Raw genomic sequence first — 23,404 nt, forward strand, 5'->3', positions numbered from 1 at the left:
GTCTCTTCAGGCTACATGAGACCCTGCAGTGCATTAATCATGTTTAGATAATAAATCCTGCATTTATTAGCGCTGGGTTTATATAAATTAATTGAAGAAAAAATCTATTGTTTGTAGCCTAAATTCCCAGTCTTCCAAATGCGGTTCTGGGGCTATACTTTATCCGATCACCGATTATGTAGTCAGAAAATTAGAGGAAAAAAGTGAATAGCCTACTGAATCCTTGACTGGAGCATAAAATACACAAGGAAATGTACTCCAAGATTGCTCCACAGCACCGGAAATGATCATGCCCGGCGTGAATCGAGTTTAGAGAACTAACTCAGAGCGCCTACCCCGGTAATTCTGTAAGGACTGGACTAATTATTGATTAGACTATAACATTTAGTCTACATCGCGCAGAAGCCATACAAGTTATAGATTGTAAAGGCTTAGCCTATGTTATTGTAAGAAGTGCGGAACGATTGATTAATGGCATAGCCGTCTTGTCAGCGGACTAACTCACATTTTTACTTAACCGAAACACCTTTTTTTGATGGAAACTATATTGGTCGAATGTCACTGTGTTTGACCCTGTTGTTGTAAGATTACATGTTTGCAGTGTTGTTTTGCAGCGGCAGCAGTAACTAGCATAGCCCAACAAAGTTACATAAAGGACGCAATGGCGTCGCAAGTTCACGAAAGTGTCAAGGTGCTACATTACATGTTTTTACATTTTACAAATGTAGATATTTAACATTGCAGGCCACTAACTCATAGCGCCATACGAAGCAAAATACCGCAAAACTCTAAAGTTCACGTGAAGTTTATGCATGCAACCGACTTCCCACAGAATTACTATGGCTCGCGATTGGAAACTTCTGCAGATCTGCAGACGAGTGCTACGTCGTGCTCCAGGCCTCCACCTTTAATGCGGAAAAGCGCCCGGGATGCCTTAAAAGTAGTTCACCCTGATGTGTGCAAAAGGTAACCCTCACTCCTTGAGAGTTCGACTAGCCTACTAGTCCTGCTGCTTGTGTAAGATTGGTCAGATACGCGTATATGTTAGAATGGAGATTTGTAGCCCCAACATGCCTGTCATGTTCCAGAATGGTCCTTAGAGATTTTAATATGAAGGTCTGTCCTTTAACTCTGGCATATAGGCCTAAACAGACGTTAATGAATATAATATGGGTGGATGGATGCTGATGTTGTTGCTGCAGGTTCTTTGGCTGTGGTCTTGTGATCCCAGAGAAACTGGAGGGATGTAAAGTGTTGGATCTGGGCAGTGGTTCGGGACGAGATTGCTACGTCATCGGCAAAATGGTTGGGGAGCATGGCCAAGTGACTGGCATCGACATGACAGAATCACTGGTGTGTATTTAGAATAAGCTTTTAATGAAGTACTTGCATGGGCCTTATGGTGTCTGTGACCTTCCTGTCTCTCTCATCTCATAGGTCTCTGCCGCACAGAAGTTTGTTCAGTACCACCAGGAGATGTTTGGTTACAAAAAACCCAACACTGTGTTTGTGCAGGGTTATATGGAGAAGCTTGATGAAGCTGGGATACAAAGTAACTCTTTAGATGTGGTGGTGTAGGTTTGAACTATATTTCATTTTCCATTTATGTTTCAACAAAGTCAAAGCTGAGTGTGGTAGCTCACAAAAAGATAAGATGATATATGTCTGTGGCTTGTGGTAATGCAGACTCTGGCTTTGTGCAGGTCTAACTGTGTGATATGCTTGTGCCCTGACAAGCGGGCCGTGCTAATGGAAGCCTACAGAGTGCTCAAGGTGAGCCTCTCGTCTCCCTCGGCTATGTGTCAAGGGGAAATATGGAGACAGTGCTTCAGTTCCCACCTGAGGACACACAGTAAAGAGAAAAGTGTCCCTTTAAAATTTTACAGCCTTGCATATATTACCATTAGCCATGTTTGACCTTCAGCAAGACTGCCAAGCCATAAGTAAATCTAGCCATGTGTGCGGAATACCATATAAAGCATACATTTGGTCATGATTAAATACATAACAAATCAGACAATAAAAAAAACCTTAAAGGGGTATACACTGATGTCACATGGGTGGGACTGTGCTGTTGTGCATGTATCATATCAAATGTGCCAGCTGATGCAACCCTGGTGTGTGTGTGTGTGTAATCATGGAATTCTAAGGAAGGGAAGGTCAAGCACAACATCTGTTGTATTTCACCACGATAAATAAATAACAAAAGCTGAAGCACTAACCTTTTGCAGTACTGTAGAAGAGTGAAACCACAGCACCAATGCAGTCGCATATGTAGACATGCAATAGCCTACAGTGTGTCTATGACTATGCTGTGTCATTTTTATGTGTATCTCGTAGGAAGGAGGGGAGCTCTACTTCAGCGATATGTATGCCAGTGAAGTTGTGCCAGAATCCTTCAAGGAAGATCCTGTCTTGTGGGGTAAATGTTTTTTTAGGCACTAATATTAGCACTGATGTACAGGAAGGGTCATATATGGACATTTACACTTCATTCTCTTTTCTAAACCTCAGGATGTCTTGCCAGAGTCCTTCAATTGTCATATAAATAGGTGTTTGATGTACCAAATCTTATCAGTATCATGTTAGAATGTCTTTATTTATTTTTTTGTTCTGAATGGTTGGATGGATGGTAGGTGAAGGAATGGCTGGCTCCCTCTACTGGCAAGATTTAATTTCAATGGTGAAGGAGATTGGTTTCAGCATTCCCTACCTTGTGGCTGCAACTCATATTGTGGTCCACAACTGTGAACTCTTAAAAAAAACAGGTAATTATGTGTATATTTATAAAACAGGTGCTGCCATGTAATACGTCCATTTTCCTACTCTTTGTTTTTGTAATTAGTTGTAGGTTATGGAAATGGTTTGCTCATATACTCTTTTTGATTATGTAATACTTTTTGAAACTAATAAACTACTTTCTACAGAGAACTGTCTGAGTCTGTGACACAGGTTGTTTATTTAATTTCAGTTCTCATCAGTTGTTGCATCCTCGTCAGATGTATAATTTCAATTGAGTTGGCATAATCTTGTCATTTATTTGTTACTCTATTAGAGTAAAATGTTAGTTACATTTCAGTTGTTTTCCTTAGGTGGTGTTAAATATGCCTCCGGAACATACCGTTTCTTTAAATTACCCAAGACCACTTTGGAGAAGAAGGCGCTGGTGACATACAAAGGAACGGTGTTGGACTGCGCAGAACAGCTGGATTTTGATGCCTCACATTCCTTTAAAGTATAGTACCCTGAAGGTCCATCATCAGCAGGGCTCAAATTAGGGGGCAGCATCATACCATTCTTGACTACTGCTGATACCTGAGATTCTAGTCAAACAAATGTATCTTTTAATTTCAGGAAAAAGTGTGTCATAAAATAAGTCACAAAATAATAATACATGTGAAGGAACATAAAGAGTCAGGTTTTGTGTTCTCAACACCAGTGTCAACTAGGGATGTAACGATATTAAATTTAACCTCACGGTTATAGTGACCAAAATTATCACAGTTTTCGGTATTATCGCAATATTTTTAAAAGTGTGTTCGATATGTTCTGAAAGGACTAATAGGCCTACACAAGCTGAAATAGTTTCAAAAAGTGTGACCGCATTTGCAAAATATAGGCAAAACCTTGTCAAAAGTGCAACATTTAACCAGGGACGCTGGACCTCATTTTCATCTGGGGGTGCTCATAGAGGGGGTGCTGAGGGAGGGTAAAAACATTGTTACTGAGTGATTCTATTATTCTGGTGCATTTTAAGGTGGCCTATTGCTACTGGAGAAGGGCATATTTTCATTCACATTCATAGGTTGACTGCACAAACGAACCTGGCTGAGCTGAGCATTCTTAATTCATAGCATAACGTTACCGTATCATTGTGTGTTGTCCCATTCACTTTTTCCTTGGTCATGTTTAATTGACTTTGTGCCTCAATTAAATCCATCAAGTAGGTAACAGAATCAGTAGGGTACCAGTTTTGTTTCATTGTACCAGGCCTACTGTATGTCAAAAGCAGGCTTGGATGAAGCTGGGAAGGATTAAACACACAGTTTCCACACCGTGGTAATCATCCGTGATAATCATGATATTTGAAATTAAAACGGTAATTGTTATCGTCAACATTTTTATTGCGGTTTACCATTATACCGGTAATCGCGGTTTACCATTATACCGGTAATCGTTACATCCCTAGTGTCAACACTCTTCTTGTGTCATGGCAGACGAACGTTGCTGTGGAGGTTGATGGTGAGATGGCCACTGTACTGCAGTGCACACGCTTTTCTGCAGACTTCAGCATCCAGATGTTGGACACCCCTCATCAGAAGCCATCAAAGGTGCTGAAAAATGTCTTCAACTGGAATATTCTGTCTGTGTATTTAAGAAATGTGAAATAGATTAAAGGTACACTATGCAGCTTTAGGTATTTTTGGCGACTGTAGAGCTCCCTCTAGTCACGATATATTTATATTTTACTCTGCTGTTGTAAATAGCAAACGTCTCGTGACTTATCCCCCTGTACACAATGAAAATTCTTTTGTTGTGGAGGTGAAGGATTAACAACAGGCAAAAACTATCTCCAAAGAGCTGTATCTACTGTCAAGGTAATGTTTCAGGAATCTCGCAAGATTTGTCGGGCCGCCGTTCTTTTAGTTGCATGGCTGGTTTCTCGGTAGCAACTCGCAATGTCTATGCTGTATAGCTATGCTAGGTGAACGATTCTCCTCCTACAAGTTTGTTCACTATCAATTTGGCTTTGTAAAGGTGAACATCTTGCATAGTGTTCCTTTAAAGTCTACAATCATGGTCTCACCAAGATATTCAGTTGTACTTTTCCTGTGATACTGATGGTTTAGTTAACTGTGTGTGTGTGTGTGTGTGTGTCGGTCTGTCTGCCTGGTGGTGTGTGTTCGTGTGCAGTACTGCCACCTCAGCCCTTTCCTACTCGCCGATAAACTTGGAGCCTCTGTAAAGCAGTGCTCTAAAACAGAAGTCGGCGGAGGAGCAGATGGACTGTCCGACGGAGCATGTGGCGGAGGTGGGACCACTGGGGGCTGTGGTCAGTGAGGAAGATCACAGATGATGCTGTCAGTGCCACCTGAACCATAGATATCTATATCTATGACTTGAACGCTTATGATTAAGTAGTAGAACATGCCAGAGATCACATGGCCTTTAGATGGACTCAGATTACGAAGGTGTGTTTAACAGAAGAAACACCTCATATATGATCATAAATAACAGTTTATGTGTTATGCTATTGAGTTATTACATTCAAGTGTATTCATTTGATAATGGTGAGGCGTTTTGAGTGGCTGACTTTCAGAGCTATTTAGTAAAGGAGCATGGTGATTTGGAAATAATCATGATCCAGTTAGGCATTCTGCTCATTATCAGTGACCCTTTCCAAGCCATCTGCCCTAAAGACCTGAATCTGTCCAGAATGTGTTTTGTAATGTTTAAAACTAAAGTATATCTCTTTGGTTAGCTGTCTCTCTAACCTAATTATTTTGTACGTTTTACAGAATGATTTTCTAGTATTCTCCTTTCATTGGAGCCTCTTAATGATGTGTCTATTTGTCTGACTGTCTGTAGAAACCACATAAAGAAGCATATTATCACAAAAAATGTCTAAAATGATTGCCATTAAACACAGCAATAAACTGATTAAAGTGACAACAGGATGAAATCACTGAAATGTGCATTTTATTTTGTATTAACTTGAGGACCATGTGAAATTTCCTCTCCATACAGATGAGTTGACTCAGCTGTAGATTAGGGGTGATCCCAGAGACACAGAAAGCAGCTTAAGGCAGGTGAGCTTGACATTTAGGTTGGTGAGGTCATTGAGGCTTTGGTAACACTTTTACTTGGATAGTCTGCCCACAGATCATCTGTTAATAGATTCAGGATATAAAACTTGTTGAACAATTGCTGAACATCACCTTACCCAACGCTGAGCCCTAATAGTGTAGTTGACACAGTCTCAACAGTGTGTTGATAGTCTGTGCATGTGTAGATAGTCTGTGGGCAGACTACCCACTGTTGACATGATCATGTTGACATGATTGTTTTTTTGTCTTGATAGTAGTAAATTGTTTTCATTCATGTCAGCAAACTGCAACGGCAAACTGAGCAAACTGTTTTATTTGTAGATGTATTTTTTTATTGCCATTTTCATATAGTTTGGTGTCTGACACAGAAAACATTACTCTAATTTCCTCAAGTCAAGTCAAGTCAAGTCAAGTCGACTTGACTTGACTTGACTTGACTTGAATTTCCTGAGCATAAACTGTGGTTTATACATTGATTTTGTAAACGTTCTGCTGCCCTGGTATTAACCCAGTTCCTACTCAGGTGTAGCCTGACGTAGCCATACTCAATTCTATTCCTATTCCAGTTCATACTCAGGTGTAGCCTGACGTAGCCATACTCAATTCTATTCCCTAACATTTTGTGGACGGGCTTAAATTCTCACTCAGGTGCAGCCTGTACATGGGTATGATTGTTTTGTTTTACTTTACCCATCCACCTCCATACCACACCGCAAACATGAAAATACTTTTCTGCATTTGTTTAAATCACATTGATATGAGACATGGACATCCACCATAAACTTTTGTTGATAATGAACACGTTGGTTTTTATTACCAGAATTCACATTTTATGTGAACATCATGCTGTCTTTATATCACAAACACCAGCTACCCTTTGTCTGGTAAGCCAAGATTACACAGTACAGAGGGCTATAAGGACACTGGGAGATTTGAAAGTTGACTCTAAGCAGTTCTCATTATTTAATTCCCTATTACTTTAATTCCCTAATGCCCAAACAGAAGAGAATGATGTAAAATCACCTACAGGTAAGAAAGTGCAAGTCAACTAATATATGGTTAAAATTAGCTAAGTTACTGATACTTATTGCACTATTGTGCATTCAGACTCATTAACCCATCCCCTGGTCAGATACATCGCAAAGTTAAACTTTTTAACATATTTCCATTTTCACTGTCAAACTTCTGTCAGTCTGAGAAAATAAGATATTTAAAATATTGCAAGTCCAACCGTGTAAACAGTGTGGCTTTCACTGAATACATTCTACACTCATGTTTGTTGGATGGCCAAAAAAAGATCCACAAAAGTATCATTCATTCAGAACCAAGCCTGTGCTGCTCTCAGCAGTTTGCAAAGACTAAGACAGCAGCTAAAGAGGAACTACTTTGACAAGCTGGTGTTTTGCTTCTGGCTGGAGGGTGAGTGGGTGGGACACAGACCTTCCACAGGTCCTTGACCTGTCAGTCCCCATTATAGGGCCGTGGCTACTTTAATGCTGCTGGCAAGGACAACGCAAGCAGCTCTGCCAATGCTGACCCCCTGCCCCTTCTGCCAGAGACTGGGTTAAATACACACCACTTTGCAGGAGTTCCATAAAGCCCTGGAAAAATCTTGACAGTGCTGTGTTAGTGCCCATTAACTTTGATAGCATTCTCTCTCTTAGCAGCTTGACATGGGGAAATGACAGCATTTGTCAGATGCCCTCAGTGCCCTCCTCTGCGAGGTCATTTGGAATGCTCCACAGTAGTCATGTCTAAAAGGTCAGTGACTATTTCTGAAATCTATTTGTTGAGGGAATGAGAAGTTTATATGAGATGATATAGAATTAGAATTTGAGTTATTAGATAGATTGTACTATTCACAATGTATGTTTGTGCTCTGAGCTTTTACAGCATGGCATTGCCATTCAACACTTTAGCTAGCTTTTATAACAGCTGTGTTGACTCTTGCTTTTGAAAAGGCAAGTCTGTCAGCTTTTAGCTTGTTAGCTTTAACAGGTTTGCGTGGTTTATGTGTTGGTGTGTCTGATCTCTTCTATAACTGTTGCTGACCTGATATAGGCTGTATACAGTATGCTTGTTACAGGTGTTTCTCATAGTAGGTAATTAGTGTTCTGGGTACATACTGGCCACATTTCAAAGCCATTTCTTAATGGTGATTTGTTTGCTCAACTTCATAATGAAGCATCTAGCAAGATATTTTAAGGAACACAGGGCCTACACATAACTAGGTAGACAAATTATGGCCAAACTAACAAAGATGCCAAACATTATATATCACTTTTGCCACTAGATGGCAGCAAGACCAAACAATGGCCTACAAATGGCTTTGTTGGGTTTTGAAAAGAATGCCCTTATTAAAGAGTTGTTCCGTATGGTAATAGGTAATAAAAGAGTCTATGCAGACAGCATCAGTGCTGACAGAATCAATGCATGATACTGTGGTAGATTTATAAATTATAAAACTAGTTAAGACACTGGCTTACAGTAAACATGATGTCATATTTCATTGATTGAGTAATTAATATAATCATAATTGCTTACTGTTTATTTTTGAGGCCTTGCAAATTGTTGCATTATGGGCTTTTATAAATGAGCAGTAATCAATGTGATCTGACATTTGCTATAAGCTGGATAATGTTGATAATGTGAGTTTCGTAGAGGATCAATGCTGTGGTGTGTGAAGACATCATCCATTCGTGTCATGTCTTATCGCTCATGTTCATTACACTTGCTGAGTTTTTAAACACTGAAAAGTGTTGTGTTACAATGTAAAGCTGCTGCACTAATTTGCCAAGGGATGTTCTTTTCTCCGAGACGTCTACAAAGGTTGAAGTTGGAAGCATGACAAGCCACTACAAAATAAGCCAGTACATACAGTACAGTGCACTGTTCAATCGGACACCCTTTTCATGATGTGCAGAAACTTCCTGTGTTTTTCCCTCCTTGTCTGGTGGCTGGCGTTGTGACATCTGATTGGCAGAGCTCGCACAGGAAGCAGGTGTGGTGGGGAAGCAAACAGTGCACAGGGGTACATGAATGGCTCAGCAATGTCCTCTCTTCACCCTCAGCAAGCCTGCCCAGAATGGATCCCATTTCCCCTTAAGCTGCTCCATTTGCTCTCTGTATGGTTTGGGCGAACAGCGTGTAACATCAAGAAAAAGTACCCCCCTCCCACACACATGCACACACACACACACACACACACACCCTACCCCCTTTTGCTATGCTTCAGGGTGCTGGCTTACAGCAGAAAGGCGGATTGGTTCCATTTAAGCGGGGAGTCTTTGTGAAAGTGGCTAGTTGTGTGTAGTTTCTCAAACACCCTCTGATGGTGCTGGTTTGTATTGGAGATAGAATCTGAGCTCTATGTTCTGACCTCTCCATACAGCTTCTCCACGCTGGATTCTGATTCTGTGTGTGATGGAGACAGGAGGAATGACTTGACAGCATAGCTTACAGACATACTGATGGGCTATATGAGGTGCCTAGACCATTCTATGCATTATTTTGCTTTCATCCAATAATTGTTGTTTACAGTTCAGAAAGCAGAATAAATATTTTGGCACATCTCATTTTTTTTTTTTTTAAACATCTCGGAATATGCTAGGATGGGTATAATGAGAGATAATGAGGCCAGCTGGAGAGGTTAGAGGGGTGAGGGGCTTGGCAGACCTGTGGAAAGACCTTTGCGGAGGCCCAGTGGTGCGCCTCCACCGTTAACAATGTAGCCAGACCCCATGTGTCCCAGAGGCAATCACAGACGGAGAGGGGGAGGAGGGAGGGCAGGGGGAAACTGGCCAGAGGAGTAAAATAAGCAGTGCTCTTGACCTGCCCTTTGACCTTCAGCGACCCCTTCCCCCTCCTCCTTTAAGCCTCCTCCCTCCTCTTTCCCTCTCCCACCCACTGGCCCAAGAGAGGCAGCAGAACGTGGGGAGGGCGGTCCCAGATAGCTGCTCCACAGTGAGCGCGCTTGGTTACCCGTGCAAGATCAAAAAGCCTCTCTGAGTGGCCAGCACCAGCAGCTTAGCCATGACTGGGCCGCTGCGCGACCCCTGTGTTGCCAGGTCATGGCTAATGAGAGATGAGCAGCTCGCCACAGTCTGCCCCCCTTCCTCCCCCACCAGCCAGGGGCCCATCACACAATACAAATGAATATATGGAGCTCATCAGCGGCCAGACGCAGGTGCTTGTCTGGGCTGCACCGTCATTTGTCCTGTATGGCACTTTTAGACTCATGTCTAGAGGATGGCTCACAGATTGTCTCTTGTCTTCTTTCCAATCTTCTTTTTAGGTATTTTAAACCTTTATGTTTTTTGTTTAATTCTAATGGCAGTCTGGATATCTGGGAGGGAAAATGTTGGTATTTATGGTATGATATATCTCTTTGGGATATGTATGGACTGTAGATTTGAGATGGGAAATTGTTGTGGTGTTTGTGAAAGAGTTTTTTTTTTTGTCACCGTCATGGTAAGACCCCCCACCCCCCTCCATACACACACACACACACACACACACACACATGCAAACATCTCCTATATTTAACACAGTTTTCTTTTGTTGTTTTCCCATATTTTGAAAGATGTACCGATTGTCAAGTTAATGGGTACAAAAAGTAAAGACTTAACCTGTGCAAGCACAGCCCAGAATTGCCCAGCAGGTCTTCATGTTGGCCAACATCAGAAAAAGCAATCACTCAAGCAAACTTTAGTCCATTAGAGCCCTGCAGTTGCCCCACTCTCATGTAGATAAGTGCTGCGTACATAGCATTGTGTACATTGGTGCAGTTATTACCTTAATGTATGCTATGGTCGTCTGGGGTAAGACTTGAGGTTTCATCCCTCCCTCATCACTGTGACTCTAGTTTCTTGGTAATGGCCTCTATTGATTCTGATGGTAGATCCTGGCGTGGACCAATTCAGCCTTTGTCCACAGTTGCTCTTGGTTTTAATTAAAAGGTCATTAATACGGTATCAGGCAAGAAGATTAGCTCCATGGCTGTTGAAAACGGGGAGGGGGTGGCTTTGTGGAATCACCATTCTCCTGAGTCTCACCATGTTTATCAGGTTCACAGTGAACAATAGGTATTAGAATATCAGCCAACGAATCCCTGAGACCTTTTGTTGGTGAAGGGGAGTGATCTGAATTGTTCAGAATAGCTGTTTGTCCAAAGGCTTATCCATGGTAAAGCAATGAAAAAATCCTCACTTTGATCTCTCAACGACAAATAGACAATATTGGTTGTTTTTTTGTCAAGCCCTCAGAATGAAGCCCATTTACTCCCCCTGGTCACCCCTGACAGATTTAGTGGAACGTTTTTCAGGAACAAAGATGGTAGTTCTGTTCAAGTGCAGACGCCAAATAAAATATAGCGAGGGAAGTGTTGACGTTTGCTCCATCATCAGGCCTGGGTAATGAAACGTTTAATAGCTGAACATATGAAAGACAGAAGCAATATTTTGGAGGATTACATTTCAAGTAACAATTAGTGAAAAGCAAGCTTGATATTTGAAATGTATTTGTTATTTATTGTTTTTGAGGTTCTCTGTGGCATTGCTCTGAACCCCGGCAGACAGAATATATTCTCAGAATCTTTGCTAGCAGACTGGGCACTATCCCACTGTCTAAGATTGGTCTTCATTTTTTTGGAATCACTGAACATTATCACTGGTAAATCAGTAGTACATGCACCAACAGCTATCGCAGGGAAAACGTTTGCATCCTTTGACTGGATGAAAAATAACAAGACAGATTTTATTTTCACCTGTTCCATTGTATTTTGTTTACTGTCATGTGGACATCACAGATAGATATGGACAAATTTACCAGCCAGAGTCTTGATGTAATTGGTAAACCAGACATTCATTTTATTTATTTATTTATCTTTCATTTGTTTGAGGACAATTACACCCTAAATGAAGGGTGTAATTGTTCACAAATTAGCCCAAGAAAAATAGACCAATATCTGTACTGCTACTCAAGGTCCAAGTGCAGGTCCTCTGTATTGATGTTATAAATATTTAGAATAATTTCTAAATGGCATAGAACACTAGAGTTTAGGTAGCAAACGAAAAAATGTCTATGTTGTAAATAGGAATAAAAGAAGAGAGAGGATTCATATAACTCAACTCACAGAGCTACAACTACTAAACTGAATGTATGTCAATGTTAGTTCCATTGCCTGGTTGTGTTTTTACATTATACTCTCTAGTCCAAGGAGTATTCTCATCAATTTCCCTGATCTGGGCATATATTTATCTCAGATCTGACTGTCTTACTGACTGTTGTTTCGTTGTCATTCCCAGGGAATAGAGATAATGTGTAACAATTACATTTAGAACTAACTAGAATGTAATTTATTGCCTCTTAGCAGTTTAAGTTTAAAATACAAACCAATAGGGAAAAAAACAGAATCAGAGAGTGAATTATGTGTAGAAAATAATACAATTCATGCTAAAATTGTGTTTTTTAAAATTTGTTAAAATTTGTATTATTTTTATGTGATTTTGTATGATGTAGGCATGCATGAGTATTGTTTTGTATTTACTGCTTTATTGATGCTTTTGTAGCTTGATAGTGTTTTATGGTGAGATGGAAGTTGCACGGGTGGGTGTGGTGGTGGTGGGTGGATGGGGTTGTATGGGTTGAAGAGCTTTCTGGGCTCGCTGCCAACGTCTGGTGTTTCACAGCGGCTACTTCCTCACGCAAAGGCTGCTGGGAGATCAGGGGGAGACTCTCGTAAGGTGGCCATTCCATGGAGAGACTGCAGCTCAGCGGTGGGGTAGCAGATTCACTTTCAGTCACCAGACAAGGAGCAAGCACCAGTCTCTGCCTCTGTCTAGGCTGCTATGGTTACTGGAAGCCCAGGCAGCCAATCCAGCATTCCTACACTGTGCGTCCATTGGGCACAACTCCAGTTCCCAGCCAATCACAGACAACAATGGTGAGAAACTAATTTCAGTCCATGTGCCTAATGAAGTGTGTGTGTGTGTGTGTGTGTGTGTGTGTGTGTGTGTGTGTGTGTGTGTGTGTGTGTGTGTGTGTGTGTGTGTGTGTGTGTGTGTGTGAGAGTGTGTGTGTGTGTGTGAGAGAAAGAGAGAGAGAGAGAGAGAGAGAGAAAAGAGAGCTTGCATGCTGTTACTGTTAGCTGCTGAAAAATGATTGCAGATGACTGCATGTGTTCTTTGTCATTACCTAGTGCTTCATTTCAGTCTCTCTCCTTACCTTTGTTTTGGTTCCTCTGCCTCTTCCCCATCTTGCTCACCCTGTGTCTCTCACTCAATGGCCATGTGATGATGGGAAATAATCACTTTTCTGCCTGGTTGTATGTAAATGTCTTCCAATATCAAGTCATCAGAAAAGCATCATTATAATACAAATTATAGAGCAAATTGCCTTCCCTCCCTCATACACTAAATTGGAGTTCCTTAGGGCTAGATGATATCCTTAAAGTATGCCTTAATGAAAATGATAATTAACTTTTGTAAACAGCAACCATTGTTTGGGTGAATTTGGCTCTAGTCATTAAAATATGCATTCTCATGTTTTTCCTCAATATTTCTTTCAAAATATAGTTTTGTCTTTTGAGTTCTTCTTAATGAATCTTGGGTCAGATGAGGAAATCAACCAACTCACTTCTCGTGTTGGAAAGAAGAGAGGGGGAGGGGCTGAGGTGTTTTTATAATTGCATGTGTGATCATTCAAAAATCATTCAGATATTTTCCATTGCATGAAAGAAAAAGTCATATCAAGATTGACTGTGTAGCACATAGACACATCTGTCGGTTATACAAACCAGCTTGGTTTTTGTCTATCAATTTTTTCAGTACCTCCTAAACTTAACCTTAACCAACATTGTTGACCTGCTCAGTCCAACTTTAAAGTTGTTAATGAAAATGAGATTGGAGAAGACAACTCAAACCCTGCCCATGTCACCTTACATCTCTCCTCAACTCTTCTGAAGGAAAGAGCCAAAAAGGCAAGAAAGCCTAATCTTAGTTTCATCATAGTATCGTCTCATATTTGTGAGACTCAGGGCTGATTTAGCACAGGGTTTACTCCTTTCTGCCGTTCAAATTGTAATTTGAATAATCTGTAATGATATATGAACCCTCAAGGGCAGCCTCACCAGTCTCAGGCTGCCTCTACCACTGAAAGTCCCAGCCCTTCCACTGGCACGCCGCCTGCTCAGGCTATCATTCACACAGGCAAACTGGCCAGCCGCCTTTCAACAATAACATCTGGGAGGCCAGATCGGGCCTCCCAGTGTCAGCAGCCGCTCCCCAACTCCCATAAATTAAGATAGAGGAGAACACAAACTTAGATAATAGCAATGACTCATCTGGAGAAAGATGCTAAAAAAATATATACTTTTTTAATCAAGGAAGAGGGTTTTTAGTTGTTATGGGTTTCTGAAGTCATCATAAAATTAACGGGACTGTTGAGGCGAATTGCTACCATGGATCAGTCCTGCAATCGGTAATAATTTGTAATAATTTGTAATAATTTTGCATGTCTTTTATGTGAACATGACAAAAAGCCATGGCTCATAAAAAAAAAAAAAAAAACACTCAGACAGATTCACCCAGTACATTAATTATGTTCATTTGGAAGTCATCAGATCAAAATCACTTGGTCAAGATAAACCGTGGCAGCAAATTGCACAGTAAATTCAATTACAATTACTTTGTTAAAGTTGTTTAGTTCACCCTGTGTTGAATTTTGTCTTACCTAGGAGGTAGGTTTAGGAGACTGTAATGAAGGCTTAGATAGAAGAACCCACTCCTTAACTACCCTGGTGAATACAAGCATCTCTATTGCTATTTAATGACCACCTTATTATAGAGGTATTTCTCTGTAATTAGAGAACAACTATAAAGGAAAGTGCTAGCAGCCATGGTATGTTAGTTCCATTGGAGCCCAGTAATTGCAGGCACCAGAAGGGCTGAGACGCTATTTGGAGTGGGGTTTAATATAGGTATGCAGACTGAAGCACCGGCATTCTGACCCACTGGCCTGTGGGATCCATGGTGCTTCAACCCATGGACAAAACCAATGCTACTTCACCGAGAGGTGGATTGTAAGGGGCAGGAACAACCACTTGTCCTGCTGGCAATAATTCCCAGTGCTGTTGGCTGGCATAGACCCAAGTGAACATCTAATAGAGCCCCTATTCTAAGCCCACGGCTGCTGAGGTGCTTTTCCCCAGGGCGTGATTAGTCTCCAAAATAATTCTGGAAAAGGCCACGGTGAAGACAAGGTTGACGACTGCTTAACTGCCCTTGCATTTGAGACTTGTGTGGTCTTGGTGCTGATACCTTGCCTGAACAGCGAACAATGGATGATGCTGTTGGATAAAGTTGATGGTGTTCCAATCACATTGCAGAAAAAATCTTTTGCATTGTTTGTTTTAGAAAAAGGCAAGCACTTTATTTGTTTATTTTGCTTGACTCAAGTGTATGATGGCCCACCATGACTGTCAGAACTCTGAGGTCTTGTTTGAAGAGAGAGCAGAAGGAACGTAGAAGATGAGACTTGAAAGAGTCATGGAACTAGTGGAAACTTTGCAAGATTTTAGCGGTTGCTGATGACATCAGAGTATCTGGGAGAGAGAAAGATTGAGAGAGAAATCTTAAAGCAGCAGTAATTGATAATAATCAAATGCACATTTTCTCAAATTCAGGCAATTTCTCCTTATGATGCTTTAGTTGCTCTGTTGTGTTTGTGTATTCAAAAACGCTTGTGCTTGGTCCTGGCTACATGAATGGGAAACAAATATGGTGACTCAGACTGAGCAAACACTGATCCAGGCAATCAACAGTATTGCTACAGTGGTTCAGATACACGTATAAACCATCTTTCACCAGGGTTAGGGACTGGCGTTGCATTTTAACTCTTCAGAAGCAAAAACTAGCTAACAGTAAGGCAGCAGATATCTATATTACTGTGCCTGGAAATACAAGAGGACCACTCATTAGGCCATAACGAAAGGGAGCTTTACAACCATATAAAGGCTTTTATAAAAGGCCAATAAAAGCTGAGGTACATCAGACATGTTGAGAGAGAGGTGCGAGAAACAGTCAGTGATTAATGCTATGAAAGGATCAAGGGCTGTGTGCATGGTACTGACTGCAATTCACAAGGAGAGTAGTGTGTATTGCAGTGTCAGGGTTAGAGGCAAAACATAAGACTGAACATCATTATAAGGGACCATGACAAGAAGTCAGCATGAGGTCATGGTTGTCTCTGTATTAGAATTATTTTCTTTTCCCTCTCTGGAGTTTAATAGTTTGGTTTGGACATTTTTCATTCAGTGACGTCGTGGATATTTTAAAACATTGGAGCTCCCATTGAAATATAATGTGTTAATGGTCTCGCTTGACTTAAATGTAAATGATAGTATGTTTATTCTCAGCAAACAACATACTCAGATCTTCAAAACCTGAGGCTTTTGTATACATATCACACTGGATAATGCTTGAGCGTGCTTCTGATTTATCTCGGATGGGGTGATGTTTGCGCTTAGGGTCAAGTACTGGAGTGCTGGCCAGGGAGGCTAAAGGCTCGGTCTGCTGAGCCCCTCAGCCACAGCAGCAGCTTCATGTCTTGTGATGGTCTTAAGACAGGCTGTCAGCTTCATTATCGTTTGAGGAAGTGCACTCCAACTCATGTGGGCCATGCTGGTGCGGCCTCTCTGCTGCTTAACATTTGGATTAGTTTCATTCGCACACTTTCAGTTACTTCAAAGCCCATCTCAATGCCTGGTTGAATATTTATGGATATATAGCAACTTCACTTGAGGTCAAAACTAATACATCCTTTTCAGTTTGTCACTTAAACAGAAAAGTATGCACAACATGAGTGTTGAAATCAAAGTGTAGCGCTGTCCATATGGGTAGTTCCTCCCTGCAGAGTTCTGATCTGGCAGCTCTTTTCTTTCTCAGGTATATAGCTGCATTCTGAGTGCATGTGGGAAAGCGAACGAGAGAGCAAGAGAGAGCAGGTTTATGTCATTCAGCAGGATGACAGCTGTTATCTGATACTGCTGGCCCCACTGTAGTTAATAATGGAACTGTTTCTGTCTGTTTAAAACACAAGCCAGTCTTTATTTAGGGGCACAGACTAGGGGAGTCTGGCTGTGTTTTCTTTATCTTTGATCAGAGCGCAAGGGACAGTGTTTGAGTTACATGGTGTGGTTCATTTATATTCCGATTTAGAAAACAGTTTAGTCACAGTGAGAGACTATGGTTGGATGAAGACATAGTGTGCAAGAAGATATTGGGTTCGTGTAGAAGATTAGAAAAGAGGGGAGGAAATATTTTCTGAACTCATTTCTTCCATTTACCTGTGAGTTCAGTTAAGTCCTGTAATGTAGTGGAACATGTGAATTAACAAGCATGCTCACCCACACACAAGTGCAAGCTCTCTCTGTCTCTCTCACACACTCTCTCTCTCTCTCACACACACACACACACACAACACACACACACACACACACACACATAACACACACACACACACACACACACACACACACACACACACACACACACATACACACACACACACTTGCTCCGTCTGACCTCAGGACTATGGTGAAATGACTTAGAGGGTTTGTCTAGCTGGGCCCCTTGAAGCCCTGCCTCAACATTCCTGGCCAAGGGGGTAGCTGCACTTATTAGAAAATGAGAGGGAGGAAGTTTCTACAGGCAGGGATTATGCACTGTTTCCTTAGCCGCCAGCTCTCCTCCCCCTCAATAGCAGCCTTTTCAGTCCTCTGTGTCGCTGAGCCGATCCTCAGCCCCTCGGAGGAAGAGTAGCGAGCCTGTCCCTGGCCCAGGTGGCAGCTCCTCTCCCTCTGATCACCCAACTCAGGTTGCAGCTGTGCATACTTTTCTCTGCCCTCTTTTTCACTTTCTTTCTGTCTGTTTGCTTCAGGCCAGATCTTATGCACCCCCCCCCCCCTCTCTTTTTTCCTCCTTTTTTTTCTTCTTTGCTTTCGTGCTGCAAAGGATTAGGGGACCTTACTGGAGAGAAAGAAAACTGGACAAGGGTACAGCTGCACCATGCTAAAGCCGGCTCGCAGTCTGATGGGCACTCGAAAATGATTCCCTCGTGGATGGGGGGCGGGGGACAGCACGGCAGGGAGAGAGGGAGGGGGTTCGTTTTCAGCTTGGGCTGAAGAGAGAGAGAGAGAGAGAGGGAGGGAGAGAGGGAGGGAGAGAGGGAGGGGGTTCGCTTTCAGCTTGGGCTGGAGAGAGAGGGAGTTGTCTGAAACGCGCAAAACTGGAATGGCACAGGGGGTTCGCTGAAATGGATTCTGTGCTTCCTGCACATGGTTCAACTGTTGCTCAACTACGGTGAGTTTAACTCTATTCTTGCTCTCCCTTTTCCTCGTTCTCTCTCTCTTTCTTTCTCTCTCTCTGTGTCTGTGCGATCACAGTCCTTAACCCAGAAAGAAAGTGTCTCATAAGGTTTGGTTGTTCTCTTATGTTTGCATTTGGATATATGTGGCAGAGCAGATGCTGTGTGAATAGCCTCCGTGCTTGCTTCTTTACATTGGACCGCTTGACTGTGGCGCCTGGATTGTCTTTCTCCCTCTGTAAACAAAGTGTGGTTGCCTTATCTTTGTGACTGAGCTGTGTTCATGGTAAAAAGAAAGCTTTGTGTTAGAAATTCCAGACCAAGCTGAGGTTCACGGCCTATCACTAGACAGCCTCTATGTGAAGCATAATTGATAGAGGGAAAGATTCGTTCATACAGGCCATTTTGTCAGGATTTTTGTAAACTAACAAAGCTTATATATGTCCATTTCCTATCACTTGTCCTCATGTAGTGGAATAGGTAGAACTTTGGCAATGTGTTTGTCCAGTCCTCTAAGAAATGTGTGAATCTTTCGAACTTGACCCAAAATCCTGCATTGATTTTCAATATTTAGAGAATCACATTAGTTTTATTAAATTGTGATGAAATAGGCAAGACTGCCAAAACATAAATGGAAAAAGTTAGCATTAAATACGTTGCAACAATTACACAAATCTAAATCAGCAGTAGTGATCATTATATTTTATGAACAGGCTACTTAAGCTCTACTAAACCAGTGTTAAAATATAGGATGAACATAACATCACAGGACCTATGTTGCCGATAGAGCATATATATATATATATATATTTAGTTTGTTTTAAACAGAAAAAAATGTAGCTCTGCAGGTGGAAGTATATATGTGAAGAAAATCACAGACAGCTTAGAACCAGTATCAGTGAGTTACCTAACTATATTCAGATGTGGGAAGTGGCCATAAATAGTTAGCTATGTTTTCCTCTTAAAGTCTTTGCATTAATTATTTACCAGACTTTAGTTCCTGTACATTCATGTACGGGTGGCGAATTATGCATATTCTGACTTTGATACTTTTTCATAGTCAGAGGGACGTCCTGAGGTCCAAGCCTCAGGGGAATAAAATAAAACCATTGTTTTTATGTAAAATCAGTATGGCAGGTCTACAGCCCCCTTTTAGTTGTCAGATTAAATTTTTATCCACTGTCTCTTTTGATAACACATATTTCACCTGTGAGCAGTAGAGTTTTTCTCACAGTGGCAATAGATAGATAAATAAACAAACTAACTTAACTAATGAACTAACAAACAATTAGTAAAAAGATTTTGATCTTCAGAATATTTCTCTTTCTCCCCTCTTTTAAGTTCCCAGTAAAGATAAAAGAATACCAGGCTACTTTATTGTTCCACTGTAGAACTTTAGAGCCAGATTCCCGACCACCACCACCCAACTCCACCTCCCACCACCATCTTTGGTGAAAGAGTGTTCAGTACAGGACCTGCTCTATTAAGATGGATGCCACACAGAAACCTCCCGCTTCACTTCCATTGTAGCAATATTACTCATGACCTCACTTCAGAATAATGATGCCACTGGCCCTCTCTCTCTTTTCTCCCATTAGTCCCTTCAGTCACGTCTCCCTTCTCTCTCCTATTGGACTTGCAGACAGATGAGGAGTGTGTGTCTCAACTCCCATTCATCCATGTTGTAGCTTTAGAAATTCAAAATTATTATGCATTTAGGGAGGGGGCTTATTGGAGCACTACAGTATTTGAGTTGTGTTGAATGTTTCAAGGTGATTTTGATATGAATAACTTGATTTTTTATTAAATCTCAAGTCTATGTGGAAATCTTGAATTTAAAGGTGAACTTGAAAGTTGTGGTCCTTGATCCTGTGAAAGATTGTTGATATTTTAAATAGATTCAATCGAATCAAACACACCCATCCCTTCAATTCCTCTGGAGCAATAGCGCACAGTACAGCGGGACCCACGGGTCCCAAGCAGAAGAGTTCGGATGCAGGGCTAATTTGGAGTGCAGGCTGCGGGTGTGACTGAGGAGAAACTGATTTGTGTGTGGGAGTAGACATGACTCGTGGGACTCTAAAATAGAATATAAAGGTATAAAATGAAAGAGTTGTTTTATTCTGGAGTGTTATTTGTGTTTGCACAAAAACAGCATGCATTGAAAGCACATCATGTTCTGAAACACCATGATCCGGTTGAAACAAAGAAAATGAGACAAACAGAGTGTTTCAGTTCAATTTAGATGTACAATTGCTAGTTATTATAGTGCCAGTAAGCCATCGCCTGTATTAGCTCACCGCTTGCTTTAAGCACTGCTTGCTTTAATCCACGTGCCATAAAAGTTCAAGTACCCAGTAAACATACCCGGATTTATTTCAAAAGCGAAGCCATTTGGATCTGGCGCTCAAAATAAAACAGACGTCACCAAGATTGGTATTTTTTATAATCCATCCGTGTCCACCTGCAGGACTTCATGGATGGAGCAGGACAATGTGAACAACGTGAACAACGTGAACGATGCAAGTGGAACAGGACAGTATTTTTGTAGTTATGTGGGAGTGGGACAGGACAGGATCTGGTGGGTGCAGGTGAACTGAAAAATTCAGTGAGGTTGATTATAGCTGGAATAGTATGTTGCGCTGTCCTACAGGACTGAAAATGTAATCAATTCAATTCAATTGAGAACTGTACCTTTGAAGCTAGTATTCGTTTTCTTCATTTCAAAAACCTTTGTGGGGTATCCCCTCTGTCTGACTGATAAGATCATTAATGCGATACCCAGGGCAACTTTTTTAGCAGTGTTGCTGGGCAACGGCCTGAGCAATGTTGTTCAGGCACATTTTTATCTGGAGAATAAATCATTAGTAGGCAATTGGTTGTGATTGTCCAATCAGAACACTTGAAATGGATCATGTTATTCCCTTACATCACTGCTCAATAGGTTGCCCTGTGTATTATCAATTTTAGACTTTATGGTGCTTCGTCCATTGTAAGTGGAGAAATAACTATTTATCATTATCTGAAACATATACATTTGATATGTCTCATCTCGTTCAGTGTCTCTATGTTCTGAGGAATGGTGGCAGATTTCATACTCATCACAGTTCCCACCATGCAGTGTAAGTGGAAATTAGAAATCACTCTGTCCCTTAACCAATGTGGCCTGAGGCATCGTTCGTCACTAAGTTCTCAAGGAAAGTGACATTTCTATCAGAAAACATGGCCAACTTTGCCTTGGTCCTGAGAATTACAGGGCACCCGACACCAACATCGTAATGATCTTTGATGGGTAACAATCTAATGATATCCTCCCTCACCACAGATTGCAGCACTGTCCCTCTGTGAACCCTATGATTTGTTGAGGGTTTGGCCTGCTAGCCTCTCGCTTTTCATAAATTGTCTATGCTGCAGTTTAAGTCAAGACCAGTTACTGTACAGAGTATGTTGCCCAGTCATTTGGGGGAGGAACTTGCATGCCTAAATACTTTCGCATCTCAACCTTGCAATTTTAACAAATCCTGCTGCATAAGGGTTATTTTCCACTGGACCAATTTGGTGGTGAACACCACCACCACTGCCTCTAACACCATTATAGGAATAGAGGCCGAGTTTGAGACTGCCACTGAGGTTGTGTGCCTTACCTCAACTTGTGTGGAGATATATCGAGAGGAGCATTGAAAAATGTAGATAGTTGCTAATATTAAGCCCAGATTGTCCTGAACTTAAACAGCATTTTAATAAGTCTGATGAGGCAGCAAAAATGCTGAACAAAGATAAAAAACAAACTGAAGAAAATATTGGCACAGTTGGATGTAATGTATTTAGATTTATTGCGCATTTTTTTAGTTCAGATATTGAAGCTTTGGAGGAGCAACATGTGGCACAAACTGTTTGAGTTGGTGGAATGGTAATTTTTCTCTGTGGTTAGCCGCACACAATCAAACTGCCTAAGCTTGGGTTTGCCTCAGGCAAATTCAAACTCATGCATACTCAAGCATGTTGGTCTCCTTGGTAAAGACTTGTGTTTCAAAATGCTTTGCAATGCTGATAAATCAGGGGTGATTGGCTTTAATGTCTGACTTGAAACATCTCAGAACACTGCAGAGGACTGTGGTGCTGTTGCAGGCCTCAATAAAAATGTTTACTCACAGGATCTGGTCATATTTTGGAGAGAATTGAGGAAACAACTGAGGAGTCCAAAAGTATACTTAGTGAACTTCTCAGCCTTTGTCCATTTTTTGCTACATTGAAGAGTAGTTATAGTAGTTGCCGTTAGTGCTTATGCTGTTACTTTTACATTTATTGAAACGTGTGAAGACTCAAACCCGTGTGGTACTGAACCGTGAAGTTATCCCATTAAACATGACATCATCATTTCCAGTATTCCATTTTATTGGTCGGTGGGTGCAGTGGTGATGTCATAATTTCAACCGGCAATACAGAGAAATCTCAGGAGATTCAATCTGTTTACTAGCACAACAGTTTTGAAGAAATGTGTGTAACTGACTCATGCTGATCCTATGTACGTTATCAACCTAATTCACTTCCAATACCCCAGCATCAAGGACAAATTTGACTTAGCTAACATTTACAGTTAGGCTGTTGTAGCCAGACTCGAATTCATCAGAATTCAATTTAATTTTGGGGCGTGTTTCAACCGATACGGGGGGGGGAAATGCCTTCTCGACAAATGCCTTAATTGCAGTTATCTGTTCTTCTTTTAGAATTATTGTGCTGTCAATATCTTGTATTACAGTAGAATTTATAGACCCCGTTCACACTGCAAGGTGCTGCAAGGACCCCGTTCACACTGCAAGGTGCTCTAAGCAATGCCACGCGTTTTTTTAGGCTAAAACATTTCATGTCACTTACTGCAAACATCACCTAAACAACCGCTAGCTGTCTGTGTCCTGAATACACTGTAAAAAATGCGATCTCTGTGGACAGCCCAGGCTCCAAAAACAGCAACAAAAACAACCTGGGCAAACCTAGCTCATAAAAACATAACAAACTGTTCCAGCAAATCACAGACAAGATGCGCGTTTAGGAGAGTTTCAATTGCACGGGAGCAGCACGGGATGGAGGGGGAGGAAGTAGCGAGCTGCTCTCTGTTTTGTTTGAAAGTCAACAGAAGTGACGTTACCCAGCATCGCTTAGAGCACCTTTCAGTGGTCTCTGTCCACACGGAATCTGTTAAACATGCTGTTCTA

General features: G+C 41.4%; 1 protein-coding gene and 1 long non-coding RNA gene across 4 annotated transcripts in view; both read left to right on the plus strand.

Annotated features, from left to right (window-relative positions):
* The first annotated feature begins 267 nt into the window (after positions 1-267).
* Positions 268-5,674, plus strand: zgc:153372 (uncharacterized protein LOC767695 homolog). Of its 3 annotated transcripts, none has more exons than XM_048264234.1 (11): positions 268-347; positions 615-691; positions 833-966; positions 1,203-1,353; positions 1,438-1,574; positions 1,704-1,773; positions 2,341-2,422; positions 2,637-2,768; positions 3,093-3,235; positions 4,218-4,331; positions 4,915-5,674. In XM_048264234.1, the coding sequence occupies exons 2-11, from the start codon at positions 662-664 to the stop codon at positions 5,059-5,061; spliced, it is 1,140 nt and encodes a 379-aa protein (XP_048120191.1). In that variant the 5' UTR covers positions 268-347; positions 615-661; the 3' UTR covers positions 5,062-5,674. The 3 variants fall into 3 exon arrangements, with proteins under 3 accessions (XP_048120191.1, XP_048120192.1, XP_048120189.1); XM_048264235.1 differs by having other exon boundaries at positions 278-339; XM_048264232.1 differs by having other exon boundaries at positions 304-691.
* Positions 5,675-18,071: 12,397 nt separating this feature from the next.
* Positions 18,072-23,404, plus strand: part of LOC125308044 — a 41,306-nt gene continuing 35,973 nt past the window's right edge. Inside the window, exon 1 of the long non-coding RNA XR_007195821.1 lies at positions 18,072-18,187. This is a non-coding gene — a long non-coding RNA (uncharacterized LOC125308044). The remainder of the gene's footprint in view (positions 18,188-23,404) is intronic.

This window comes from Alosa alosa, chromosome 15 (assembly GCF_017589495.1).
Source record: "Alosa alosa isolate M-15738 ecotype Scorff River chromosome 15, AALO_Geno_1.1, whole genome shotgun sequence".
Taxonomy (NCBI): Eukaryota; Metazoa; Chordata; class Actinopteri; order Clupeiformes; family Clupeidae; genus Alosa; species Alosa alosa.